The sequence below is a fragment of the Ranitomeya imitator genome, chromosome 10 (genome assembly GCF_032444005.1).
Source record: "Ranitomeya imitator isolate aRanImi1 chromosome 10, aRanImi1.pri, whole genome shotgun sequence".
NCBI classification, from domain to species: domain Eukaryota; kingdom Metazoa; phylum Chordata; class Amphibia; order Anura; family Dendrobatidae; genus Ranitomeya; species Ranitomeya imitator.
This window is the reverse complement of record NC_091291.1, coordinates 126,040,400-126,053,440: the sequence shown is the minus strand read 5'-3', so window position 1 is coordinate 126,053,440 and position 13,041 is coordinate 126,040,400. Positions and strand designations below refer to the sequence as shown.

Here is a 13,041-nt window from a genome sequence, read left to right as displayed (position 1 = left end):
GGCGATGTAATAACCATGTATAAGTATATAAGGGGACAATACAAATATCTCGCTGAGGATCTGTTTATACCAAGGAAGGTGACGGGCACAAGGGGGCATTCTTTGCGTCTGGAGGAGAGAAGGTTTTTCCACCAACATAGAAGAGGATTCTTTACTGTTAGGGCAGTGAGAATCTGGAATTGCTTGCCTGAGGAGGTGGTGATGGCGAACTCAGTCGAGGGGTTCAAGAGAGGCCTGGATGTCTTCCTGGAGCAGAACAATATTGTATCATACAATTATTAGGTTCTGTAGAAGGACGTAGATCTGGGGATTTATTATGATGGAATATAGGCTGAACTGGATGGACAAATGTCTTTTTTCGGCCTTACTAACTATGTTACTATGTTACTATGTTACTATGTTACTATGTTTGTGTATCTCACCATTTCAGTAATTTCGGATCACTGTGAGAGTCATAAAAGTACCAAAAATAATAGCCATCAACTGCATCCATCAAGGTGGCTCAGTGGTTAATACTACAGCCTTACAGTGCTGGGGTCCTAGGTTTAAATCCCACCAAGGAAAACATCTGCAAGGAGTTTTTATGTTCTTCCCGTGTTTGAGTGGGTTTCCTCCGGGTTCTCTGGTTTCCTCCCACATTCCAAAGACATACTGATAGTGAAAGTAGATTGTGAGCTCCAATGGGGCAGTGATGATAATGTCTGTAAAGCGGTGTGGAATAAGATAGCATTATATAAGCAAAGCACAATAAATAATCCCTAGATCTTATGCCAATCACAGTCCACACATAATAATAATAATCTTTATTTATATAGCGCCAACATATTCCGCAGCGCTTTACAGTTTAACAGTTTCAAACACAACAGTCATAAGTAACAACGTTAACAATACAATAATTAAAGTGAAATAAGATGACCCTGCTCGTGAGAGCTAACAATCTACAATGAGGTGGGGGAGATGCAAAGTACAGGTGTGTATTTACAGTGATGTATTTACAATGATGGTCCAGCCATCTTCAGGGAGTGGGGGATAGATGGAAGTAGTGAATGGGCTACACACACACACAAACATAAAATTACTTTGATTAGTGAACGTGATAGGCCGCTCTGAACAAATGTGTTTTGAGCGAGCGCCTAAAACTATGCAAGTTGTGGATGGTCCTAATATCTTGGGGTAGAGCATTCCAGAGGATTGGCGCAACACGGGAGAAGTCTTGGAGTCGGGAGTGGGAGGTACGGATTAGTGCAGAGGTTAGTCGAAAGTCATTTGCAGAGCGCAGCGGTCGGTTAGGCCGATAGACAGAAATGAGGGAGGAGATGTATGGGGTGCCGCACTGTGAAGAGCTTTGTGGGTGAGAACAAGTACTTTGAATTGGATTCTATAATGAATGGGTAGCCAGTGTAACAACTGGCGAAGAGCGGACGCATCTGAGTAACGATTAGCCAGATGGACGACCCTGGCTGCTGCATTAAGGATAGACTGGAGAGGGGAAAGTCGAGTGAGGGGGAGGCCAATTAATAGAGCGTTACAGTAGTCACATATAGAGATTCCGAGTGGTGCCCCTGAACAATGCATATTTGATAATATTAAAACCTACTATAGCAAACATTAAATTTATATTTATTTAACAGATAAGATTTACACCATAGATTAATCCATTTATGCGCCACTTGACTATGATCTACTTTCAAATGGTAGCAATTCCATAACTAAACAAAAAATATAACATTTCTAAATTCCCACCCCAGACTAATTGCATGACACATTATTAAAAGTATTAAATTAGTGTTAAAGAGAACCTGTCACCATGGGAAACATTATTTACTTGCAGATATAGGGTTAATCACTTGGTATAATGCTGTCCGGCCAACTAACTGAAAGTGTGGCTACTGGAAGAGATATAAGTTATTTTCCCCTGCGAGCCATTGGATTTCGTTTCATTAATGCGGGATGAATGGATTGCTATACAGTGAGCGTCGACTGTACACACGGCCGGCACTTTGATTGACAGCTGGCTGGGCAGATATTTACCTGCAGAGTAATCCTCCTTCTGCAGGTAAATCGTTTTTCTGAGGTTACAGATTCTCTTTAAAGAAAATTGTAAGACAGTATTAAAATAGAAGTAAAGCAGTGATCATGAATATGATGAGCGTCCGGATCAGGTCAAGACACCAAACCGTAGGATTATTCATAGTTCCTGCATTTCTGGTGGTCGCAGGAGCTGTCATCGGAGCTGTAGAACATAGGAATCGTATGGTTACTATTTGAGGATGAAAGCAATGAAAAATTATAAGAGTAGGCATAAAGTCAATATAAACTCACCACAAGTCAGTGTTTTTGTAAGCTTGTAGGTGTCATTTACTTTAATGAAGGCACTAAACAGAAAATCAATGTACAATATAACATAACTCATGATGGCATAAAAAGGGGAAAAAAACAATATCCAAAAATATAATACAAGAGAAAAGCAATTCCAAATTAACTGAATTTGTTTAGAATTTCCGAAGATTCCAGCAATTGAAAATTTTGGTAAATTTGATTTGTGCAAATACATAAAAATGGTGGTCAGTTTGGTTATGATTAGCTGGATCCATGCAGGCCAAAAAATGATTCATAGTCATAGTCACCTCGACCCTCAACTGTTCCTGATGCTGCAACTATCCTCTGCTTACTCCCTAAGGCATCTGCTCTTGTCATCAATTCGCTCTGGGACAAACTACACATTGGCCTACGTTATGATGTAATTACATCATAACTTATGTCGCCACATGTGGTCATCATGTATGGCAACACACACCATAACACCATAAAATGTCATGCATTGAGGTCTAGTTGGCATCAAAAGCATCATTGAAAAGTTAAGGGAAGACCAGATCTTAGGAGTTGATGAGATAGCAAAATCCTGCTGATAGATTCCCTTTAATAATGAGAAAAGCGTGTGAAATAATAACACTGACCTGATCTGAACAGAACACAGATTGTCGGGTGATCTCCACTGTGCAACCAGTGCAGTATTTGCATCAAGCTGAACATTAAACATCGGTGATCCTCCGCTACATGTGTTATTTCCATTGGACCACTGACCAGCAAAAGTCTCGCCAGCTTTAGCTTGTAAGATCACTGTTGCATTTCCGCTTCCGGTAATTGTTACTGTATAAAAATTATAAATAATAGAATTAACAGAATGAGGAAAAGTGTTGGTAGTCTTTGCCAACGTGATAAAGTGCATGAATTTATTTATTTTTGTGTATCAATAGTTAAATTGACTTTGTCACTCAGTGGTAACCTTCATTGTGAACTTCCAGGCATGGTATAGACATGAATGTGCACCGCCCACTAGACACAGTTCTAATAACAATACTCAAGCCATGCAGCTGTTTTGTTACACGACCAGGGTAAATCCATAAACGTTCACAATTACGGTTTTATTGATATTCTGCAAGCAGAGATCTTGAAAACTCCAATAAATTGATGCAGAAAGTCAGGGACATATCTAGGGAGGGAGGGGCGAGCGGGACATTTTCTCCTGCCGCAGCCAGTGGCGGGATGTCGTTGAGCCACCTGATGCTGTAGTCGGATGTGTTTTCCCGGCGGCTGCATTTTGCCGTCCCATGGAGTGGGAGTCAGCTGCTCTCTCTGTGCTGGCTGCCAAGCTGACAGCCGGCTCAGAGAAGCAATTACTTGTACCTGTATCTCTAAGAGGCAAGTACAATTGAAGCCCTAAATGCCCTCACTTCTTAGTCAGGGCAACTTTATCAGTGTGACCAGGTCATCTGATCACACTGCAGAAGTTCCTCTCCAGCACTACAGTGGCATGGTTAATGTTGGTCTGGTAAGTGCTCCTTTGGAGCTGAAGAGACTGAAGATTTATTGTAATTGGTGTGGGGGTGAGGGGTGAGAGATTTAAAGTGACCTGAAGAGCAAGACTGACACAGTGTTGTTACGGATACAGTAAATGGAATGAGGGTGTGGGGATTGGTGCGGACACAGTATATGGAGTGGGGGAGTGAGGATTGGTGCAGACACAGTATTTGGAGTGAAGGGTGTAGGGATTGGTGTGGACACGGTATATGGAGTGGGTGTGTGGGGATTAGTGCTGACAAAGTATACGAAGTAGGGATGTGGGGTTTGCTGCGGACACAGTATATGGATTGGGGGTGTGATGATTGGTGTGGACACTACAAGGAGTGGGGTGTGGATTGGTGCTGACACACTGAGCAGGGGGCTTCAGGGGATTGGTTCAGACACACTAAGGAAGGTGGGTGAGGGATTGGTGCTGACGCAATATTAAAAGTAAGGGGGGATTTGTGCGGAAACACTATAAAGAGCAGGGGAATTGTTGCAGACACACTATGAGGAGTAGAAGGGATTAGTGAGGCTGCAGTATCAGGAGTGGGGGGATTTGTGCAGATGCAGTTTGAGGAGGGGGGAATTGGTGCATACACACTATGAAGAGTGGGAGGATTCATACAAATACAGTATGAGGAGAGCAGTGATTTGTGCAGACACAGTAAGAGAGTGGGGGCTTAGTGTGGACACAGTATAAGAAGTGGGGGATTCTATGAGAAGTGGGGGGATTAGTGTGGACAAAGTATGATCAGTGAGGGGTTGTGCAGATGCAGTGTAAGATGCAGGGGGATTGGTGCGGACACACTGAGCAGTGGGGGATTAGTTTGGACACAGCATGAAGAGGGGAGGTGATTGTGCTGACACAGTATAAGAAGTGGGGCCATTGGTGTGGACACAGTATATCAAGAGAAATCGATTGTTGCTGCCACAGTATGAGGAGTAAGGGAGGGATTGGTGTGGACGTAGGATGAGGAGTGAGGGGAATTGGTGTGGACACAGTATGAGGATTGGGGGGATTGCTATGTACACAGAATGAGTAGCCGTAGAGGGATTAGGGTGGACACAGTATGAGGAGAGTGTGTGGGCAATTGGTGCAAACACAATATGAGGAGCAATATGGGAGTGAGGTTGATATAGTATGAGGTGTGAGGGGGAAATTGGTGAGTACAAAGTATGAGGTGGAAAGTTGTGCAGACACAGTACGAGGAGTGGGCGGATTGGCGTGCAGACACAGTATGAGGAGGTGTGTAGGGGGATTAGTGCAGACACATTATGGGGAGTGAGGTGGACCTATGATGAGACAGAATGACAGTATTAGGAGTGAGGGGCACCTGTGAGGAGACAGTATGGCATTATGAGGAGCAAAGGGAGATCTGTGATGATAAAGTATACGGAATGTGGAATATGTAAGGAAACAGTATTAGGAAAGGGAGGAATGTGTGCAGAAACTGTATGGGGAGTGTGAATGTATGAGAAGACAGTATGGAGAGTGAGGGGTTTATATTTGTGAGAAGATAGTATGAAGAGGGAAAGGAAATGTGTGAAGAGACTATTGGGGGATAGTGTGAGAGGACAGTATGGGGAGAAAAGTGTGAGGGGTACAGAATAGCCGCTGGGTAGTGTGGGAGCAGTATAGGGAGGGGGCAGTTGGAAGACACTGAAAGGAGGGGACAGTATGCCAAGAAGGGGTGTATAATGAGAGGGCATAGCATATCGACAGGGCACTATAGAGGGGACACAATGTGAGACATGATCCAGTATGGAAAAGTGGGGGCAGTGTGGAGGGGATGAACCATAAAGGTGACAGTGTGTCATCATATTTTGTGCTGGAAGCACAATGAGGGGTAAATATTTATTCAGGGACAAAATATAGGTCAGATTTTTTTTTCAGGAAAATTATTATGACTCTTATATTTTTAAGGGCACCAGGTGGGGATGTGCTGCAGAAGATCAGAGAATTTGGAAGTCTGCAGAGACAATCTGTGGATGTGAAAAGTCATCATGGCTTCTAGACAAAATGAAGGAAAGAAAGAGAATGACTCCAAACGGAGACAATAACGCACTTGGATGTAAATGTTTATTTGTCATATTGCCTGCATCTCATCAGTATTGTTGTTCCTGTGTGGTCCTCAGTTTGATGACTGTTAACAACAACTACCTGCACCACCTTACAATTATTATGGACATACTGGAAGTTGTAGTTTCATGTAATACAACTGTATATGTGGATGACCTCATAACAATTGATTGCTGTATTAAGCTTGGTGATGTATTCATGTACTGATTGTGGTTTTGGTGATGTATTTCTCTACTGATGGTGGTTTGGGTGACATATTTCTGTATACAGTACAGACCAAAAGTTTAGACACTCCTTCTCATATAAAGATTTTTCTGTATTTTCATGACTATGACAATTGTACATTAACACTGAAGGCATCAAAACTATGAATTAACACATGTGGAATTATATACTTAACAAAAAAGTGTGAAACAACTGAAATTATGTCTTATATTCTAGGTTCTTCAAAGAAGCCAGCAAAAGGTCATGACTGCTTTGCACACTCTTGGCATTCTCTTGATGAGCTTCAAGAGGTAGTCATGGGAAATAGTCTCTCAACCATCTTGAAGGATTTCCCAGAGATGCTTAGCACTTGTTGGCCCTTTTGCCTTCACTCTGCGGTCCAGCTCACCCCAAACCATCTCGATTGGGTTCAGGTCTGGTGACTGTGGAGGCCAGGTCAACTGGCGTAGTGCCCCATCACTCTCCTTCTTGGTCAAATAGCCCTTACACAGCCTGGAGGTGTGTGTGGGTTCATTGTCCTGTTGAAAAATAAATGATGGTCTAACTAAACGCAAACCGGATGGAATAGCATGCCGCTGCAATATGCTGTGGTAGCCATGCTGGTTCAGTATGCCTTCAATTTTGAATAAATCCCCAACAGTGTCACCAGCAAAGCCCCCCCACACCATCACACCTCCTCCTCCATGCTTCACGGTGGGAACCAGGCATGTAGAGTCCATCCGTTCACCTTTTCTGCGTCGCACAAAGACACGGTGGTTGGAATCAAAGATCTCAAATTTGGACTTATCAAACAAAAGCACAGATTTCCACTGGTCTAATGTCCATTCCTTGTGTTCTTCAGCCCAAACAAGTCTCTTCTTCTTGTTGCATGTCCTTAGCAGTAGTTGTTTCCTAGCAGCTATTTTACCATGAAGGCCTGCTGCACAAAGTCTCCTCTTAACAGTTGTTGTAGAGATGTGTCTGCTGCTATAATTCTGCGTGGCATTGACCTGGTCTCTAATCTGAGCTGCTGTTAATCTGCAATTTTTGAGGCTGGTAACTCAGATAAACTTATCCTCAGAAGCAGAGGTGACTCTTGGTCTTCCTTTCCTGGGGCGGTCCTCATGTGAGCCAGTGTCTTTGTAGCGCTTGATGGTTTTTGCCACTGCACTTGGGGACACTTTCAAAGTTTTCCCAATTTTTAGTAGATGTTGGTTCTGTTGATGTTTTTCTGTACGGATGGTGATTCTGGTAATTTATTTTTGTGCTGTTATTGGTTCTGATCCTGTACTCGTAACAATCCATAACTTGTAACATTATGTAAGATATAGCTATATTGATAATGTATTGTGCTGTCTGACAAGTTAAGGATTACTACATTTTTATTTATGTTAGGAGCAGTATTAAATAGGCTGTCCAAGTTTGTGATGAAACTTAGCACTCTAAGTGACAGCAGACTTCAGAATCCTTACAGTGAATGCATTGTCTGCTGTCAGGATCCTCTTGGAATGTGGATGAAAGTATGCAAATTGCATACTTGAGCTCACATGACCATCCACTCTTGCCACCAACACTCATAAGAAGTTGCGATGGTCTGGACCAGATGGAGAAGAAAATGAAAAAGCCACTACAATCAGAAATGAATTCACCTGCAGGTTACTGATTGATTTTAGTACCCTTTGAAACTATAATTCTCAGCATGTTGTTAATGGATTGGTATAGATTGAACATTTTGTTCAAGATTCACATAAAAGTATATACAGTGGGGAAAAAAGTATTTAGCCAGCCATCAATTGTGCAAGTTCTCCCACAAAAAGATTAGAGAGGCCTGTAATTGACATCATAGGTAGACCACAACTATGAGAGTCAAAATGAGAAAACAAATCCAGAAAATCACCTTGTCTGATTTGGCAAGATTTATTTTGCAAATTATGGTGGAAAATAAGTATTTGATTACCTAAAAACATGCAAGATTTCTGGCTCTCACAGACCTGTAACTTCTTTCTATAAGAGTCTCCTCTTTCCTCCACTCATTACCTGTAGTAATGGCACCTGTTTGAACTTGTTGTCAGTAGAAAAGACACCTGTGCACAACCTCAATCAGTCACACTCCAAACTCCACTATGGTGAAGACCAAAGAGCTGTCGAAAGACACCAGAAACAAAACTGTAGCCCTGCACCAGGCTGGGAAGTCTAAATCTGCAATAGGCAAGCAGCTTGGTGTGATGAAATCAACTGTGGGAGCAATAATAAGAAAATGGAAGACATACAACACCACTGATAATCTCCCTCGATCTGGGGCTCTATGCAAGAGCTCACCCTGTGGGATCAAAATGGTCAGAAGAATAGTGATCAAAAATCCCAGAACCACAGCAGTGGACCTAGTGAATGGCCTGCATAGAGATGGGACCACCATAATAAAGGCTACCATCAGTAACACACTACACCGCCAGGGACTCAGATCCTGCAGTGCTAGATGTGTCCCCCTGCTTAAGCTAGTACATGTCTGGGCCTGTCTGAAGTTTGCTAGAGAGCATTTGGATTATCCAGAAGAGTATTGGGAGAATGTCATATCGGCTGATGAAACCAACTGTTTTTTAGAAACCAAACTCGTCGTTTTTGAAAGAGACAGAATGCAGAGATGCATCCAAAGAACACCATACCTACTGTGAAGCATGGGGGTGGCAAAATCATGCTTTGGGGCTGTTTCTTTGCAAAGGGACCATGATGACTGATCCATGTGCACGAAAGAATGAATGGGGCCATATATCGTGAGATTTTGACTGCAAAGCTCCTTCCATCAGCAAGGGCATTGAAGATGAAACATGGATGGGTCTTTCAGCTTGATAATGATCCCAAGCACACCGCCAGGGCAACAAAGGAGTGGCTTCGTAAGAAGCATATGAAGGTCCTTGAGTGGCCTAGCCAGTCTCCAGATCTCAACCCCATAGAAAAACTTTGGAGGGAGTTGAAAGTTCGTGTTGCCCAGCGACAGGCCCAAAAACATCACTGCTCTAGAGGAGATCTGCATGGAGGAATGGGCCAACATACCAACAACAGTGTGTGGCAACCTTGTGAAGACTTACAGAAAATGTTTGACCTCTGTAATTGCCAACAAAAGATAAGTAACCAAACATTGAGATGAACTTTTGTTAATGACCAAATACTTATTTTCCACCATAATTTGCAAAATAAATCTTGCCAAATCAGACAAGGTGATTTTCTGGATTTGTTTTCTCATTTTGACTCTCATAGTTGTGATCTACTTATGATGTCAACCACAGGCCTCTCTCATCTTTTTAAGTGGGAGAACTTGCACAATTGGTGGCTGACTAAATACTTATTTTCCTCACTCTATTATACATGTATATACAATATATACTTGTGGCATAGTAGTAGAGCTTTTTTTTCTGCAGATTGAAATGAGCAGTTTGATTTAGTAGGGTGACCTAATTGTGAATATTTTTTTTTTATTTCTATAGGATTATATAGACATGCACATTAATTCAATGAGTTCTATGGAAAATTAGAAGCTGAAAAAGATACACAGCAAGAAACATGGGAATGTAGATTGCAAACAATATAAAGACCACATGTGCAAAATATTTACAAATCACAAGAATTAAATTAAAGAACAGCTTCATACAGAATTTGTCATGAATCGTCATTCATTATCAGTACAATAACCAATTTAGAAGAAAATATATATTAGCCCATTTTAATACCACATAGCACTCTAGGAGTGTTCTGAACTCCAATCTTCTCCAAATCACATTTAAAGGGATTACACTGCCGTCACTGCAACACCCACAGATTGATAGGTGCAAATTTATGTCAATTTGAATGTCAGAAGGTTATATATATATATATATATATATATATATATATATATGGAAATAGCAACAAAACAAACTTACCGGTATAGTTATTCTTACTGATTAGAACGTCTGGAGAAACAGAAAGGTGGAAATTTCCAGTAACTATGCCATTGTTCACAATGCTACAAGAAGAAAGAGTTACTGCCGTAGTGCTAGTTATAGTAGTAGTTGGAGTAGTAGCAGTAGTTGGAGTAGTAGTTAGAGTAGTAGCAGTGGTTGTAGTAGTAGCGGTTGTTGGAGTAGTAGTAGTAGTAGTTGGAGTAGTAGTTAGAGTAGTAGCACTGGTTGGAGTAGAAGCAGTAGTTGGAGTAGTAGCGGTAGTTGGAGTAGTAGCTGTAGTTGGAGTAGTAGTTAGAGTAGTAGCAGTGGTTGGAGTAGTAGTGGTAGTTGAAGTCGTAGCAGTAGTTGGAGTAGTAGTTGGAGTAGTAGCAGTGGTTGGAGAAGTAGCGGTAGTTGGAGTACTAGCGGTAGTTGGAGTAGTAGCAGTGGTTGGAGTAGTAGTTAGACTAGCAGCAGTAGTTGGAGTAGTAGTTGGAGTAGTAGCAGTAGTTGGAGTAGTAGCAGTAGTTGGAGTAGTAGTGGTAGTTGGAGTAGTAGTTAGAGTAGTAGCACTGGTTGGAGTAGTAGCGGTAGTTGGAGTAGTAGTGATAGTTGGAGGAGTAGTTAGAGTAGCAGCAGTAGTTAGAGTAGTATCAGTAGTTGGAGTAGCAGCGATAGTTGGAGTAGTAGCAGCAGTTGCAGTAGTAGTGACAGCTGCAGTAGTAGTTACACCGCTTTGAAGAACTGCTTCTCTAACCACCATAAGAAGGATAATAGTGGGTGTTAGAGTAGCACGAGCCATTGCTGCACTGTAGATATACAGTCATCAACAGCATTTGCTTATATACTGCATTGTGCAACTGAAAAATGTCTTCTATTCAGGGTGGGGTCAACACTTGTTGGTTTGCTGCATGGAAACTGTACACAAATAAATAACTTTTTTAAAGTGAGCGATGACACAGTACAGAAATGAAACCAAAGTAGATCATGATATGCGTCACGTACCAGAATTTCTCCAAAGCCTCCTGCTGCTCTGAAAAATTTGCTTGACTCTCTGATGTTTCCTAAATCTGTATTCAATCCATTTTAAGCTCTTTATTGGAAAGACAACCTTCGTAAGGTCACCGTGACCTCAGCATGTCTGACTATGGGTAAATGGATGGTAAACAGCGTTAACCAGCAGTCTGTTTAATAGTCCTGAAACTTTTTATGATTTCTAAAATTGATAAAAACGGTACAAAAACTATCCTTTTTGTTGAACAGGTGTCTGAAATGCCAGTGTTTATAAAAATGTAGTGTATTCGACAAAAGTAATGGCTTTTTGAGAAGTGGTAAAAAAATGGGTCCTTTTCTGGAAAATAGCAACAGATTTGGTGTTTGAAAAGTGAAGAAGCAATGGCTTCTTCTCGCTCTTTTTTTGCATCAGTGCAGTTTAGGGTTCCTAGCAGTAGCAGTAAAGTATAAAAGATAATGAACAGGCAGTGTGTAGAAAATCGACAGGTCAAACCCACTTATAAACTGTAGGTACAATATGTTCGCAGGGTAAACCACATGTACCAAAAGAAAAGACCAAGAACTATATGAATAACAGCTGTATACACCAGTGGGTGTCATGAAAAAATATTTTTATTACAACTTCAATGATAAAAAAAGAAACAGCACAAATGATAAAAGCATTTTTTTTTAAAAAGCACTCAAAAATCAAGTCACCATGATAGGGCCAATGTCACATCCTGATATTTCCGGTACCGGAAAAAAATGATACCGGAGATGATAGTGTCCATGTGTGTAATACTTGCTTCACAGACGTGGCAACCATATGCCGCCTGTGTGCAGCATCAATACCACACATGGATGGGCACCAGGGAAGCAGTGATACATTAAGCACTGTTCCCCGACCCCGGGTGCTGAAGACGGCTCTCATCATTCTCCCATGCTCTGCCGGCGATCAGCGCGAGTAGGGGAGAATGATGAGATTTAAATTCAAGTGATAACAATGACAGCAGGTGGCGGCTGATGGGACTATTACTCCCATCAGCCTACTTCTGCTGCCCCTAATAACAGTGACAGGAGGAGCGGTTGATGAGAGTATTCCTCACCCGCTGCCTGCGCTATAAATAAATAAATAAATAAATAAAAAACCCGGTGTGGGTTCCCCTGTATTTTCTTTCACCAGCCAGACCAGACAAAACACATAGCTGGGGACTACAATCCTCAGCTGTCAGCGTTAGCAAGACTGGTGGTCAAAAATAGAGTGGTCCCCTCCCCATGCCGTATTTTTTAATTATTTAAATAAGTATTTGAAAAAATGGTGTAGGATCCCCCCATTTTTGACAACCAGCCTTGCTAAAGCTGACAGCTGGGGGCTGGTATTCTCAGGCTGGTAAGGGGCCATTTATATAGACCCCTCCCAACCTAAAAATAACAGCCCGCAGCTGCCCAGAAAAGGAAATATTAGATGCGCCAATTCTGGCGCTTTGCCAGGCTCTTCCAACTGTAGTGGTGGCAAGCGGGGTTCATATTTGTGTGGTTGATGTCACCTTTGTGCTGTCAGGTGACATCAAGCCCATGGCTTAGTAATGGAGAAGTGTCTATAAGACATCCATCCATTACTATTCCTAAAGTTATCTGGTAAATAAAGACACAACAAGAATAAAGTCTTTAATTAGAAATAAAGCAAAATACGGTTTTCCATTTTTATTTAAAAATAAAAAAATAACGAACACAGTTATACTCACCTAATACCTAATTCCACTGACTGCTTCGTATAATCCCTTTTATGTAGAAATACATCATCCTGATTAAAGGTATCTTGCTCTAGTTCATTGGTGTCCTCCACTTCACTGGCAGTGCATCCAGTCTCAAACAATCACCAAAACAGCACTGGACCCAGAAAGGGTGAGTAGCGGCTTTTTTTTAAAATTTTTAACACAGGTAAGTCAAAGGCGAGAAGAATGCTGAAAAGGAAAAATCCCTATAATGTCAATGCAACAT

At 41.7% G+C, this 13,041-nt stretch overlaps 1 protein-coding gene across 1 annotated transcript; it reads right to left on the bottom strand.

The window, feature by feature from the left end:
* Positions 1 to 1,604: 1,604 nt before the first annotated feature.
* On the bottom strand, positions 1,605 to 10,849 carry LOC138651006 (uncharacterized). Its single transcript, XM_069740920.1, has 4 exons — positions 10,048 to 10,849; positions 2,958 to 3,150; positions 2,323 to 2,375; positions 1,605 to 2,233 (listed from the first exon to the last, which is right to left on the bottom strand). The coding sequence occupies exons 1-4, from the start codon at positions 10,847 to 10,849 to the stop codon at positions 2,112 to 2,114; spliced, it is 1,170 nt and encodes a 389-aa protein (XP_069597021.1). The 3' UTR covers positions 1,605 to 2,111.
* Between the last annotated feature and the right edge of the window lie 2,192 nt (positions 10,850 to 13,041).